The following is a 13,221-nucleotide window of genomic DNA, read 5'->3' as shown; positions in this document are numbered from 1 at the left end:
AAAACGATTGAACTTGTAAATAATCTCGTTTAATCAAACAAATGTTTGCTCTTCGGTTAACAGTGGACATTTTTGCATTTTTTGCCGGCTTATAATAGATACTGCTAATTTTCCATTTTTCATTCCTGGGTGAATTTTTAGTGGACCTGTGATTAAAATAATAGGAATTCCAACCAAATTCTTCTGCGTAATTAGATATCTTGGCAGATAATTGGGGGTGAATTAACTTTTGTCAAGTTATTAACAACTCAAAGAGTTTTGATCTGATCTAAAAAGAGATTGAGGTGTGTAACAGGTAAATTGAGGATAATTAGGCGGTTGGATGGATGTAATTTATTACAATTAATACCTTAGTGTTTCAAATTGTTGTAATAACAACGAAAATAAGGCACTATTATTATGAAAAAGCCCATGATAATTATAATCATTTTTTATTGTTCAGCAGAGATTATTGTCATAGCTAGCTATATTTATGGTTGGATGATAAAATAGAGGGAATTTAGCTGAGACCAAAGTTATTCAATTGTTGTCGTTGTTGTTGTTTTATTCACAATTAATAAAGAAATGCTAAAATTATAGGATAAATTTACAACATATTGCACTTTCCGCTGAAAAGTAGGAGAGGAAAAGCGACCGGTAATTAAATTCTAGAAGATTCTTTGTCAAGATTGGGTTAACAAATTAGCAAATACCATTAAGCTAAGAAAATTTGAAATACGAAAAGTATTTTTTGTTTACTGTTTATTGGAATAGATCAGTCGATGAGAGGTATCGGAACTGATTACGTCATCGATGTCATGGCAGATATTATTACGTCATCAAAAATGACGTCACAGAATTTTGAGAAAACTCAAATATCAAAATAGGGAATTTTACTACAAAAACGGGATTATAAAACAATGTTAAACATCATTTATGATTTCAAGAGGTCAGTCAGGTGAAAGGTATTAAAGAATTACATCATAAATCACAAAAATTACGTCATTCGTGATCAAATTTGCCCATTTTGGGTTAAATGTATGTGGCAAAAACTGAACAATTTCAATGTAAAGATAGGCAATGTTTAACATAGTACAACAATCCAATATGTCAAAATTAATTCAAAACTTGCTCCGAGTAAATTCAGAGTCGAGTGAAAGTTTTCCAAACTAAACTTGATTATTTCAAACCAACTTTTAGTTAAATTTTTTTTTGAAGCTTTGAGTTTTTTTCATGGCGATTGAGCAGTGTTGCAAACTGAAACGCTCGGCTGCGATTGGATGAAAGTCTGTGGAGGTGTCAGATTCTGTGGTGGCGCAAACTGATTGGCTGGGGCCATCGGTACCGCTGCTAGGCCATAAGAGGGCGGCGCGTATTCTGCAGCAGGCGATTCGAGAAGCGAAGCTTGAATACTTTGCTGATGTTGTTGCAGTTGCAGTTCCAGGAGTTGTTGGGGAGTTGAATTTGCCGGAGGGCTTCCAGAATTTGGGTTCAAAAATTGATGAGATCCGGGGTTACTGTAGGGTGACGGAATATGAGCACCTAAGAACCAGATCCATAAAATTACATTTTAAAACCAATGTGTTCTGGACTCCTCAACTTTGTCTATAACATAATTCTCAATTCTGATTCTTGGTGTTTTAAATTTAGATGAATAAATAGTCGAGAATTTTGCAATGATCCCCCCCCCCCCCCTATTGCAAAGGAGAGCCAATTCTTTGATAGAATTTATTGACCAACCAGAACTGATCTGAAATATAGTCCTGGGCGTAAATCTTAAGTACTCTGTAATATAACATTGAGCCACTTCGTCGAACTTAAACGCATCTTAAAAATTTCGGTTTAAAATTTATAAAATTTCAAACGATAGTATTAAAAAATTCTTGCAAGATCTTTACCATATTCAGCTAAGGGTAAAAGTTTTGACAAAACACTGAAATTTTTAAATATACCTACATTGCGAATTTGAAAGTTTTAAAGTTGCGTATCTTTTTTGACAGTTAAATACCGGTTGGGTGAAGATGTCTTCCTTACCTGGACAAGTGGGCGCATGACTGATGCAGGGTGTTGTTGGGATAATGTGGGCCGTTGCGTGATTAGGGGGGCTTGTGTTTTGTGGGTGGGGGTGTAGTGTGACAGGGTGGTAGTTGCCTGCAGGTGTGATCAACTGGTATCCAAAGAGAGCTGGCGAGACATTCGAATTCAGACTAAAACAAGAGATAATCGATTCATGTCACTTTTCTAACTATTGGTTTTCAAGACAGAATAAATGCAGACATCCTGAACTAACCACTTATTTTGCAAATTTGCTCGTATCGTTATTGTTTTTTTTTTTAAATTCATTCATGGTTATACATCATACATTATTGATAATATAGGTAGTAGTGCAAACTCTCGAAATCTTGATTGGCAACCACCACGTTACATATTTTTGCGTTCCCCTTTTTAATCTCTCTACCAAAACCTTGATACAATTTTACTCCAAGTGAATATAATTGTTCTCAATAATTTTGTAACCAATAATGATTAAAAAAAGATGGTTTCGTGAGATTTAGATATCTAAATTTGGATCTAATCTGCCCTCATGCCGTTTATGAACCCTGTTATACTTTATATATTGTTACGTAGATTACTAATATGTAATAATTTATCAGTTTTTTTATTTAGATCAAACTCGTGTTGCCCAACATAATTGTTTCTAAGCAATCATAAAAAGCCATATATGATTTATAGTAACATAACAAAATGATATATATATATATATATATATATATATATATATATATATATATATATATAGATCTTATGAAATCATGACAATTATACTAAGATCATAAAAAATATTGAATGATGCTTAAATTTAGAGAAAACCAATAAGTCCTAATATATTTTCTTCTAGAAAGTGATAAAACCACCAAACCACGTCTGCATTCACAAAAGCATCTTAGTAATCATACTAAGTAATATATGGTTTTATGGAATCTTGACAATCATACTAAAATCATTCGAAAAATTTCTCTAAGTAAAAAAAAATCCAAACAAGTGTTAGCAAAGGTGTATTTTATGTCTTTTAGCTATCAGAGCCTTTGCTTTTTCTTGAGCTACAAAAACAAGATCGCCGGAATTGCAGAAAAATTTCTTGCAGTTCCAGATAGTAAGAGGTATCACGAAAAGTTGGGACACATACTTCATATTTCTTAAAAATCACGCTGACTTTTTTAAGGAATTCTCAGCAAATATACTAAGATATGATATTATTTCTTAAAAATCTTACTGAGATCATATATGACTTCTTAGTACTCATCGAAAAATCATATATGCTTATAGTCATTGTTTATTGTTTCCTGGTTTTAATACAAGCAAAATTTATGATTTCTTAAAAATCATACAAAGTCGTATACGAAAAAAAAGAAAATGTTATGAAGCCAATTCTAAAATATAGTCTATGATTAGTATGGTATCATATATGATCTCAGTACGATTACTACGAAGTATCGACTCGGGCCTAAAATTGGAACTTAAAACATTTGCGCAAGATTGAGAATTTCAATAACAGAAGAGATATCCCGAAAAGTTAAAACCGCATTTTGCCAAATTTTGTCAATAAAATTTGAAAATGCCAAACAGAATTCGCAAAAGACTTAGTTTTCCTGAACTCTTGCGAGAAAGTTGTGCTTTTATGTTTAGCATTAGGTTTCTTATCAGGAAGCTGGCAGGTTTTGTTTCAGAAGGACAGCATTGAATTATGACAAATCATTTCAAAATCAAAGATATAAAAATCTTCAGAAATTTTTTTTCTTGTGGCTGTTATTCTCTAGTTCCATTTCAATTGCTTTCACGGTTGCCGGCTTTTTTCAAACGGCTCTAGATGTAAGCATTATAACTCTTCGTTGTGTTTTCAAGCCTAAATTTCTTCTAACAAATATTTATCAAAGATACAGATTCTTTTAGAAATATAATTTCACGAAACTGTTTCTCCTGGAAACATGTTCAACTTAGACCCCGTGGCTTTGTAATTTGTTCGTGCATATATTTATTTAACCACTTCATTCAGTCGCAATTTCTCTCTTGTTAATGAATGACCATATCTTAGAACAGCCCAGATATATGTCATGTACACCTGGAAATTAAAATCAATTTTCACCCTTACTCTCAAATACTCCTTAACACATACGACCATTATCACTTAAGCTCTTTCACGTTCCGTCGTGATATAATAAACCAAAGGTGTATTTTTTGCTTCTAAGCAAATAAAATCACTGTACATTAATCCAGCACCAAATTTTTGCCATTTGCCCTTCTTGTGAAAAGAAATAATGGTCGATAGGTTTATTTTCATCCGAGGAAAAAGAAAAATTTTCCTTAAAATGTTTATTTATTTGTTTTTTGTTTGTATGATCAGAACAAAAAAGAGGCTCTAAAGTGTGAACAAGTTTTGAGTGTATTTGTGTTGATTTTGGGATGATCGATTTTCGATTGGAGTGGAGACATTTTTTGAGGAGTCACGCGAAGGTAGACAAACAAAAAGTGTTCCTTGTACTGTCATGGGAAGACACCTCAAAGCCCCGAGTTGCTTCCCAGCAGAAAGAGGGAAAGGGAAAAGTTGCCCAATTATTGATGGCCTGTGTGTTACATCAGTGTATAATGTGCACCAGGATAAAGAAGATTAAATTGCATAAACAAACACTAATAATGCCTACGAAAAAATTCGAAGGTTAAAAAACTGAACTTTATCTAATTTGGAAAGAAGTAAAATTGCGAAAACTAGTTGCTGTTCTAGAACAGCTAAACGTTATGAAAATTCTATTTAAAAATGTTCCCCGACACATAGATATAGGGATACTGGAGAATAATTAAGAGGAAACAGGTCCTAATTTAACTAAGATAGTTAAATTAATTTAACCATTGTATAAAGTGAAAAATAAAGTAAAAATGAGAAAATATTAACAAAATTGTCCCAAAAGGAATTAAGTTTGCAATGAAAATACTAACGGGATTCAAAAATGCAAATATCATAAATTAAAGCCTCAAGCGCATAAGGCATATATTAAAATATCAAAAACAACCTAATCAATGCGCTGAAAGGAAGCATGACAATATGACAATGTTAACCATAGATCACAATAACTGCTCCTATCCGATGAAATCTATCGGCTGTTGGTTGAAAAACATTTAATAACTATTGAGTTCGTTCCGTTATATATATATATATATATATATATATATATATATATATATATATATATATAGTTTTTTTGCGGTTAAACCAAACATCTGTAACTGTGGTAGATCAGGTTTGATACCTTGCTGGCAAAATTTAACTAAAAAATTCAAAAAATTCAAGATAAAAGCATCATTTAAAAATTTTCCTACTGCTCTTATAAAAGTTGTCTTCTTGTTACAGAAAAATTGGTTCGTTGTAGTCTTTCCATTTACTCCATTCTAAGATCGGGTTCTATTTTCAACTCTAAATAATCAAAACAACTGTTGCCATAATGTAACATGAGCAATTTTTTTTTCGAGTTGCTTCATTGAGAATAATTTTTTTCAGTTTTCACTTATCTGCGCGTGACAGGAAGACAATCATCTTTATCTGCAGAAATCTACTGTTAATAAAAAATATTTGAAAAATACTCGACTACTTTCTTCCAAACTTTTAAGCTGCATATTTTTTTCTATAAAAATATCCTAATTATGTATATTTACATTTAAAAAATCAATATCACTCTGGAAGATCAGTATTCGAACATAAAGGCCTGTATTCAAGCGTCTCAAGCGGAAGAGGAATGACTATGGCAGTTGCTGACAAAAACAGGAAAAATTACCATGTCAATAAAAAAATACAGAAATCATTAATTATTATTAAACTTATATAATAACTCACAATTGTCTAAAATCTAATTAAAGAGGAATTTATATCAGAATTTTTTATCTTTAAGGTTTGATTTAGTACAAATTTTATTTACAAAGATTTGAAAATATGCCATTAAGCTGTTTATCATCTGCCTGATTTTAGTTCTTATAGATTAATTGTCATATTCGTTTCCTAAATCTCGTTCCGCCATTCGTAAATTTTAGGAACTCATTTTCGGAAATTGGATTTTCTAGGAAAGAAACTAAGCTTTCGCTCCATAATATTTTAGTTGCTGCTATTAAAATTTTATAGAGATGTAGCTCTGACACATTGGAATGAGTAGTTTTCTCTTGGTTATTGTTATGGATTCAAACTTTGTTCAATGGTTTCAGAATTTTATTTTTGGCATAACCATATGTAAGAACTCCATACTCAGAGAGTGGCTGCGCATTTGTTTTATAAACTGTTAAAATCTGCATTGTGCTTAAACATTTCCTCAATTGTTAGAATAAGGAAAAGAAGGTTGTTAATTTACGATTTAACGTATTTTTTGCCCCACAGAGGATTTCATGTTTTTCAACACCCTTGAAGTTGTTTTTCATTTTTCATGATTAAAAAATGCCATCAAACCTTAAGTTCAATCGAGAACAATGATGTTCTAGCAAATTAGAAAAAAACATTTGGTACGTGCAATTTTTAGAACTCAAATCTGAGTAAAAGGTTGAAGGCTGTCAATTTTCTACAGCCTTATTTTGCTAGTTAAAAGTTTATTAATGCAATAAAATGAGATCAAAATAAATCATTAATCTATAATTAAAAATAATTAATCAATTTCACACTCCGGGTCAAGACCTATGAGATCTTGGTAAGGTCTCATCAATGTGTATGGAATGTTTTCAACATTCTGCCAAAATTTGATTTTCTCGGTCAAACTTTGGAACAGATGCCTTATAAAGTTTACTGCTGATTTTTTTTAGAATACTTACTTTAAGTTAGGAGGAGTTGAGATAAGTCCGAATAAGTTCTGACTTGTTGGGGTGATGGATCCTGACCTCACACACTGTGCAGTGGGCAGTGCAAACAGATTAGCACTCAGTCCTGAATCATTAACAACTTTAAGTGGAAAATACTGGAAATTTTACGAACAAGAACAATTTTTTCAAGATAGCATATGGTAAAATCTAAAAAAAATAGGCACTACGAGATGGAATGATTGAGTAATAAATAGGGTTTTGACACCGAGTTGTTTTCGTTTATCGAAAATTGTTTCTGATATGTGCGACTCAGATTGATTTCTATTGACATTGTCGTGAAATACATTTCAATTTAGTAGTTTATGGTAAATTTTGCCTTTTTTCATCCTTTTTTCACATCTATAACATTCCTCAACGCCAATTTTGACAATGTAATGGACTTGTTTAACTACTTACCTCCGTTGATGAAGCTGTTGTTATTATTATTATTATGGTTGTTGTTGTTATTGTTGTTGTTGTGTGTCGGGTTGTTCCGTGGCTTCTGACCCAGGAAGGCAAGGTTGACGTTAGCTTTTCGTCCGTCTATTTGAGGATTGGGATCTTTGCAGGCATCATCGGCCTGTTTCTTTGTTTTCAAAGTCACCTACAACAAAAAACAACCGGAGTCAGCTCTGATCAAAAAACAACCTCAGATTAGACCTCAGTTTAGAAAATTTTGCTTAATTACCAAAAAGCAATTATTCATTGCTCGACTCTGATTACCTGGATTTTCGCCCATCAAAAATTCCCCATCGGTTATTTGCTTGATGACAATAATGTAGATAAATCGGATCTAGCTAATTTTTAGATTAAGGATCACGGAAAAATGTTTTACGAACATTTTTTCTGTTTCGAATTTTTACGTTGCAGTTTTTGAGTTTGTGCATTATGAAGCCTACAAACGGGGTCCTCCGTTAACTACAGTGCTCAAGAAGAATATAATAAAGACAAAAACAAACTTCACAAAAAATCTCAAATTGAATACATAAAAAATTTTTAAATTTGCGGAAATGCAATAAACGAAAATCGTCATATTAAATTCAAGTACAATGCGATAAATTATTTGCAGTAAACGAGTGTTCATCAAACTAATCCAATGCTAATTTAACGCTCATACAACAATTGATCCTTTGAAAAAATTAAATCTTTTTTCCTCAGCGTTTTTGAAGCCTATAACTACTCATTGAGTAGAATACTTCCATATTATTAGAGCAACTTTTTTCTCGTTATGCTGATTAAATGTCAACACCATTATAGTGAGAGTAAAATTTGGCACCTTGTGGGTTGCAACCCCACAATCTCTTAATTGATTGCACTCCTGTGCTCTCCACTGAGCCAGCTGGTCCACATTGCGAGAGTCATACTATTCCCTCTTATATTGAGCTATTATTCCAAGCTCCATCTAATAATCACAGCTTAATTACTGGAGTGTATACTCTAATGCACATTGCATTTCTTGCAGCTTTCAGAAAGACCAAGACATCGCTCATGGGGTATATTTTTCAATGTCCGGCAAACAGTGCTGTGAAAATACACTTGCTCGCCATAAAAGTGCTTGTTCAACCCCTTATGTTTATCGTCAAAAAACTCGGTGAAAAAACTTTCGATTGACTTCACTCATTCAAAAAATAATTTTAAGGGAAATTTTCTTCACGAAAATAAAAGGGAATTTTTTTTCACAAAGTGTAGCAGTTTCCTTACAAGAAGATAAATTCTTGTAAGGAAACAAGTTGGGGAATTTAGTGAGCAACTTGATGGGATACAATGACTCAATATTATGAAGGAATACAGATGTTTTAAGCTTGGCGCTAATGGCAGCACAAGCTCCATAAAATGATTTTTAAGCACAAATAGTATTATCAATTCTTACATATTTTTCGGAAATACAATTCGTTTAATTGATAAACAATATCTCTGAGTGAGGTTGCTGGCTTTTGTAGTGAAAAAAATTGGCCTTACAATTTCGTTTATAAATTGTTTCGATGTAAAAGAAACTCTTTAATTAAACACTATGCCTCATGTAAAAAGTGACCAAAGAAGAGTCGATCAATATGCCATTAGAGTTGCTCTAGTTGGTTGTAATGTTGTGATGTGAACAAGATCTGTATGGACCATTTATTCTATTTGCAAGTATTATCGTAAAAAATACATAACAATCGCACAGGAGAATAACTTAGTTTTTTACGCGAAGAAGCCAGCTTTGATCAGACCATTTTGGATAGCAAACCTTCGACACTTCTGGCCACAACTCTACGATCGATAAAGCATGACTGATATGTGCCTTGCGCCCCTGTTGTGCAACCTAAAAGAGGCTGATCAGAGCCGATTCTGTTCTGGATGGCCGGGTACTTGCTGTACTCAACCCAAGAATGTCTGATGAGAGCTGACTTGGGTTGCGCACCTCAACCAGGGACTATCTGATAATTTTTTCTTATTAACAATGAAATGTCAAAGGGACTTACAAATCCGAATCCTTTAGATTTTCCGGTTTCCTTGTCAAAAATGACCGCCGCCTCCTCAATCTCCCCGTGCTGTTCAAAGTGCTTCCGCAACGTCTCGGTGGTTGTAGTCCACGGAAGTCCCCCCACGAACAACTTCCTATACTTCGTGTCCTCTTCCCCGATGGTGGCTGAGAGGGTAGAGGCGGCTGGGTTCAACTGAGGGAGTGCTGATGGCTGCAGGCTCTGCAGTGCTGCAACTGAGAGCAGCTGGTTGAGATTTGCAGCTGTGCAGGATTGTGCAGGTGGAGCAGGAATGCTTGAGGGGCTCATCTGAAAAATAAAAATGCTCAGATGATTTGACAGGCGGCCTCCAATTTCACCCCTCTTATTATTATCCTCTGTCATTTAACCTATTATGTTTTTACACCGAAACTGGTAGTTTTTTAATTGGATTATTCATCTAGTCAAGAATTACACGATTCAGTCTCAAAATCAGTACTGAAATGTCGCGAGAAGCAATATTCATCATGAATTTTTAGTACTGATCCAGAATTGATTTCAGTACTGAATATGTCTGTTATGTACTGTGTCGTGGTGATCAGTACTGGATAATCACCTTCTTCATTATGAAACCCTGAAAGATATGAACAAACCTGTTGGCTGATTGCAGCTGACACTGTAGGGCTCCCAGGTGTGTAGGGTAGCAGAGGGTGCAATGTTGCGTGAGGAATTGACACCATTTTTTTCCTTCTCTGATACTAATTTCTTCGAATTTTTCACAAAATTGAAGATTTGTTCACAACTTCAGGGAAATGTTTATTTATAGCAAACAAATGTTTCTGGCAGTTTTCTCTCCAACTTCCTAACTGGAAATTTAATCCCAATTCGAGGAAAAATGGGTTTTCAAAGCAAACAATAAAAAATTTCTGCTAAATTAGACAATTTTTCTGGACAAAACGTCAATATTTGTACAGATTTTTTCACACGTTGCAAATATAAATTGTAAACAATAAAATATAAAACAGTTGTGTTATCAATAAAACAGCGATTTTCGTGTTTTTAAACTGAGATTTTGTTAATAGAGCGATGTTATTTGCACGATTGTATAATTGGCGAATTTACAGACAAACTCTTTTCTAATATACACAGGTGTAAGAATAGAAGAATAACGTGTAATTGCCAATCAAGAAAGAAAGTAAATTAAAACAGGTGATATTTGCTCTCAATTTTTGTAATTTATAGAGAGCGAAGAAAAGTGAAAAATAATAAAACTGATAGAATGCCGGCACTTATAACTTAAGTGGTTATGTTAACAACAATAAAAAGATTTTAGATCAAAGTTATGATTGTCAACTTATAATTTTACAGAAAAATTAAGAGCCGAACTTGAAATGATGCTCTCAGTTCAAAACTTTCAGTAAAACAGGTAAAGTATATATTATTCTTCTATTATTATTACTCACTATAGATTCACAGCAAACGTGAAAAACCACAACAATTGACAAAAAGTTTATACCTTTTTGTCTAAAAATGAAATCGAAACGAAACGATAAGTTTACAAACCGTTTTTTAATTTTCAGAACTGAAACAATGCAAATACGTTTATTTTGAGGTATCAATTTTTTGATGTTTTCAAATGGTTTTATTTTAATCGAAATGCACGCTTAAAATTTGGAAATTCAAAATTCTGACACGACCTGAAAACCACACAACTGACTCAAAGCTGAATTCCACGAAAAATAAGGTAGTTATTATAACTAGAAATAACTCGAAATTGTGATCTCGAGTAACTCTCGCTGGCTAATTACGGGAAAGAAAATTTCAAAATCAAAATTCGCGCCTAAATTTTCGGATTGCTTCGGAAAATTTTCCAGTTTGTAAAACTTTCCCAACAAGTAATTCTTTTCTTATTTGCTTTTATATATCCCCTTTTACTATTTCAGCAATTTAAAATGCAGTTATATTGAATAAAGGGAATAAGTAATGTTATGGAAGTAGAATAACCCTCAAATCTGATTGGTCAAAGTTTATCCTCGGAAAACGCCCGTGTTTGTATTATTCCCGCTCAGAATGAGAATATAGAGGGGAAAATTCGGGAAAATTGAGCTAACTCGAGCGCCGAAATTTGAAATTTGAATTTTGGGGAAAAGTCAGGTCAAGGCACGCTGAATGAAAGCATAACATTTTCGAGGAAATATCATAAAATAAATTCTTTGCAATTCTTCGAAAGAAGCACTTAAACCAGAATACATGCCCCTATTGCATGTATTTCTTTACAAATTACTTACAAAGCTAAAAGTTTTATTGTTTTGATTTTTGATTTGCAGTAGCAAACATTTTAGGGAAATAGTTTCACTGTCTGGTTAGCTCTCGTAATGCAATAGATTGCACAATTACTTCTTATTATGGCGTCTCTGAAAATTTGCAGAACTTAATTAAAACTCAAATTTTGAAGTTTTAGAAGTCGAAATCTTTTAAGTAACCCTAAAAAGCAAGCACAACGCAAAAACTACCCTTTAAAAATTAGAGTGAATAAATTTTGTAGAAGATATGATAAGTCCTCGAAGAATATCATCACAAAACTACGAAAAGTGTATTGAAGAAGAAGGTATTAAAAATGCAATCGGAAGTCGACAAGACGATTTATTCAAAGAAAAATTCATCTCCATTTTTTATAGACGTCACTTATTTCCTAAAACGACTATAAACAAAAAAAAGTTTGCATAAACTTCATTTATGGTTTGCAATTTTCCCAAATTTTACTTCAAGAGAAAGCTGACAATTCTAACTAATTTATCCGCATTAATTCAAAATAATCAGTATTCTTTCAATGTATATATAATCTATAGTGACACACTAAAACAGTGAAACATTAAATAAACAATCGCGTGTTGTACACTCAAAGGTCACACTTAACAAGCTCAATCTGTTTAGAGAAATAGAAAACAACAAAGTGATTTGAAAGATAGAATTCTTTCTGAATCGCGACCGCAACGCAATGTGTTACGTGAAAGCGTTCTGCTCGCCTGGTTGCAAAATGAACTATTGTATCATCAATGCGCAACTTTGGACTTTTATTTGGACTTTTGGATAAATTTTACTACCATCGTGCGAAAAAATTCTCTCCCTGAGAAAAATATGTTTTTGTGAGACTGGCGTGGCATGAAACTATACGTACTAGTAATTCAGGAATTTTTCTCGTATAAGGTCGAATAAAATGCTTTTTGAAATATTAATTCATTTTTCTCATTTATTTTCTTATACAATATTTATCAAAACTTGTAGCATCTATTAAAATTTGTACGACCAGATAGCTGCATGGAAAGAACTGTTTATCTTCTAAGGTATTAAAGGACAATTTTGAATGCACAAAATAACATAATTTTAACGTACTTAAGAGGGACTTTTTAAAAAAATGCATTGAAAACTATTAAAAGGCTGCCCGTACTAAGTCAGAATGTCAAAACACCCGCGTTGGGTTAGTGAAGTTCATCTCATGTCACCATTGGACAATTAGATTAAATTCTTAAGAAATACAGTTATTCGATCATTTTGCTACTGAAAAATCTTCTCATCAATCAAAGTTTGTTATGAGTGCTGAAAAAGTTTATTGCGTAAGCTAAAATTTCATTCATTGAACACAGAGTATCTTAACAAATTTTCTCAATATTTTCCTTTCATTAGCTTTGAGTTCACACAGAAAATAAATTTTCAAAATAAACTAAACCTGCCTCTACCAAGGTACCCATGACAATATCCTGCCTCTATCAATGCACCCCCAAATGAATAATCTCCTGACTCTCTCTCTCTCTCTCTCTCTCTCTCTCTCTCTAGGATAGTAGGCAAAAATAATGAACACTTGCCAGATACAAACGATCTACGAGGACAAAAAACCAAACTTTTCAACCTGCTGAGAACCAGACTCGAAGAAAAC

At 33.1% G+C, this 13,221-nt stretch overlaps 1 protein-coding gene across 1 annotated transcript; it reads right to left on the bottom strand.

The window, feature by feature from the left end:
• Positions 1–279: 279 nt before the first annotated feature.
• Positions 280–11,263, bottom strand: LOC142352187 (uncharacterized). The gene is made up of 6 exons (XM_075404599.1): positions 9,941–11,263; positions 9,309–9,617; positions 7,264–7,450; positions 6,820–6,931; positions 2,014–2,186; positions 280–1,521 (listed from the first exon to the last, which is right to left on the bottom strand). Exons 1-6 carry the CDS (start codon positions 10,025–10,027, stop codon positions 1,211–1,213), a joined length of 1,179 nt encoding a protein of 392 aa, XP_075260714.1. The 5' UTR covers positions 10,028–11,263; the 3' UTR covers positions 280–1,210.
• Positions 11,264–13,221: the final 1,958 nt, after the last annotated feature.

The sequence above is a fragment of the Convolutriloba macropyga genome, chromosome 13 (genome assembly GCF_964194025.1).
Source record: "Convolutriloba macropyga chromosome 13, txConMacr16.3, whole genome shotgun sequence".
Classification (NCBI taxonomy): Eukaryota; Metazoa; Xenacoelomorpha; order Acoela; family Convolutidae; genus Convolutriloba; species Convolutriloba macropyga.
This window is presented reverse-complemented; position numbering and strand designations above follow the sequence as displayed.

Excerpts from the sequence above, each read along its gene's own strand:
- LOC142352187 (XM_075404599.1), bottom strand. The coding sequence starts at position 10,027 with ATGGTGTCAATTCCTCACGCAACATTGCACCCTCTGCTACCCTACACA. Across the intron at positions 7,451-9,308 it reads AATCTAAAGGATTCGGATTT|GTGACTTTGAAAACAAAGAA; the intron begins GTAAGTCCCTTT and ends TTTTTGTTGTAG. Across the intron at positions 1,522-2,013 it reads TCATGCGCCCACTTGTCCAG|GTGCTCATATTCCGTCACCC; the intron begins GTAAGGAAGACA and ends TCTGGTTCTTAG.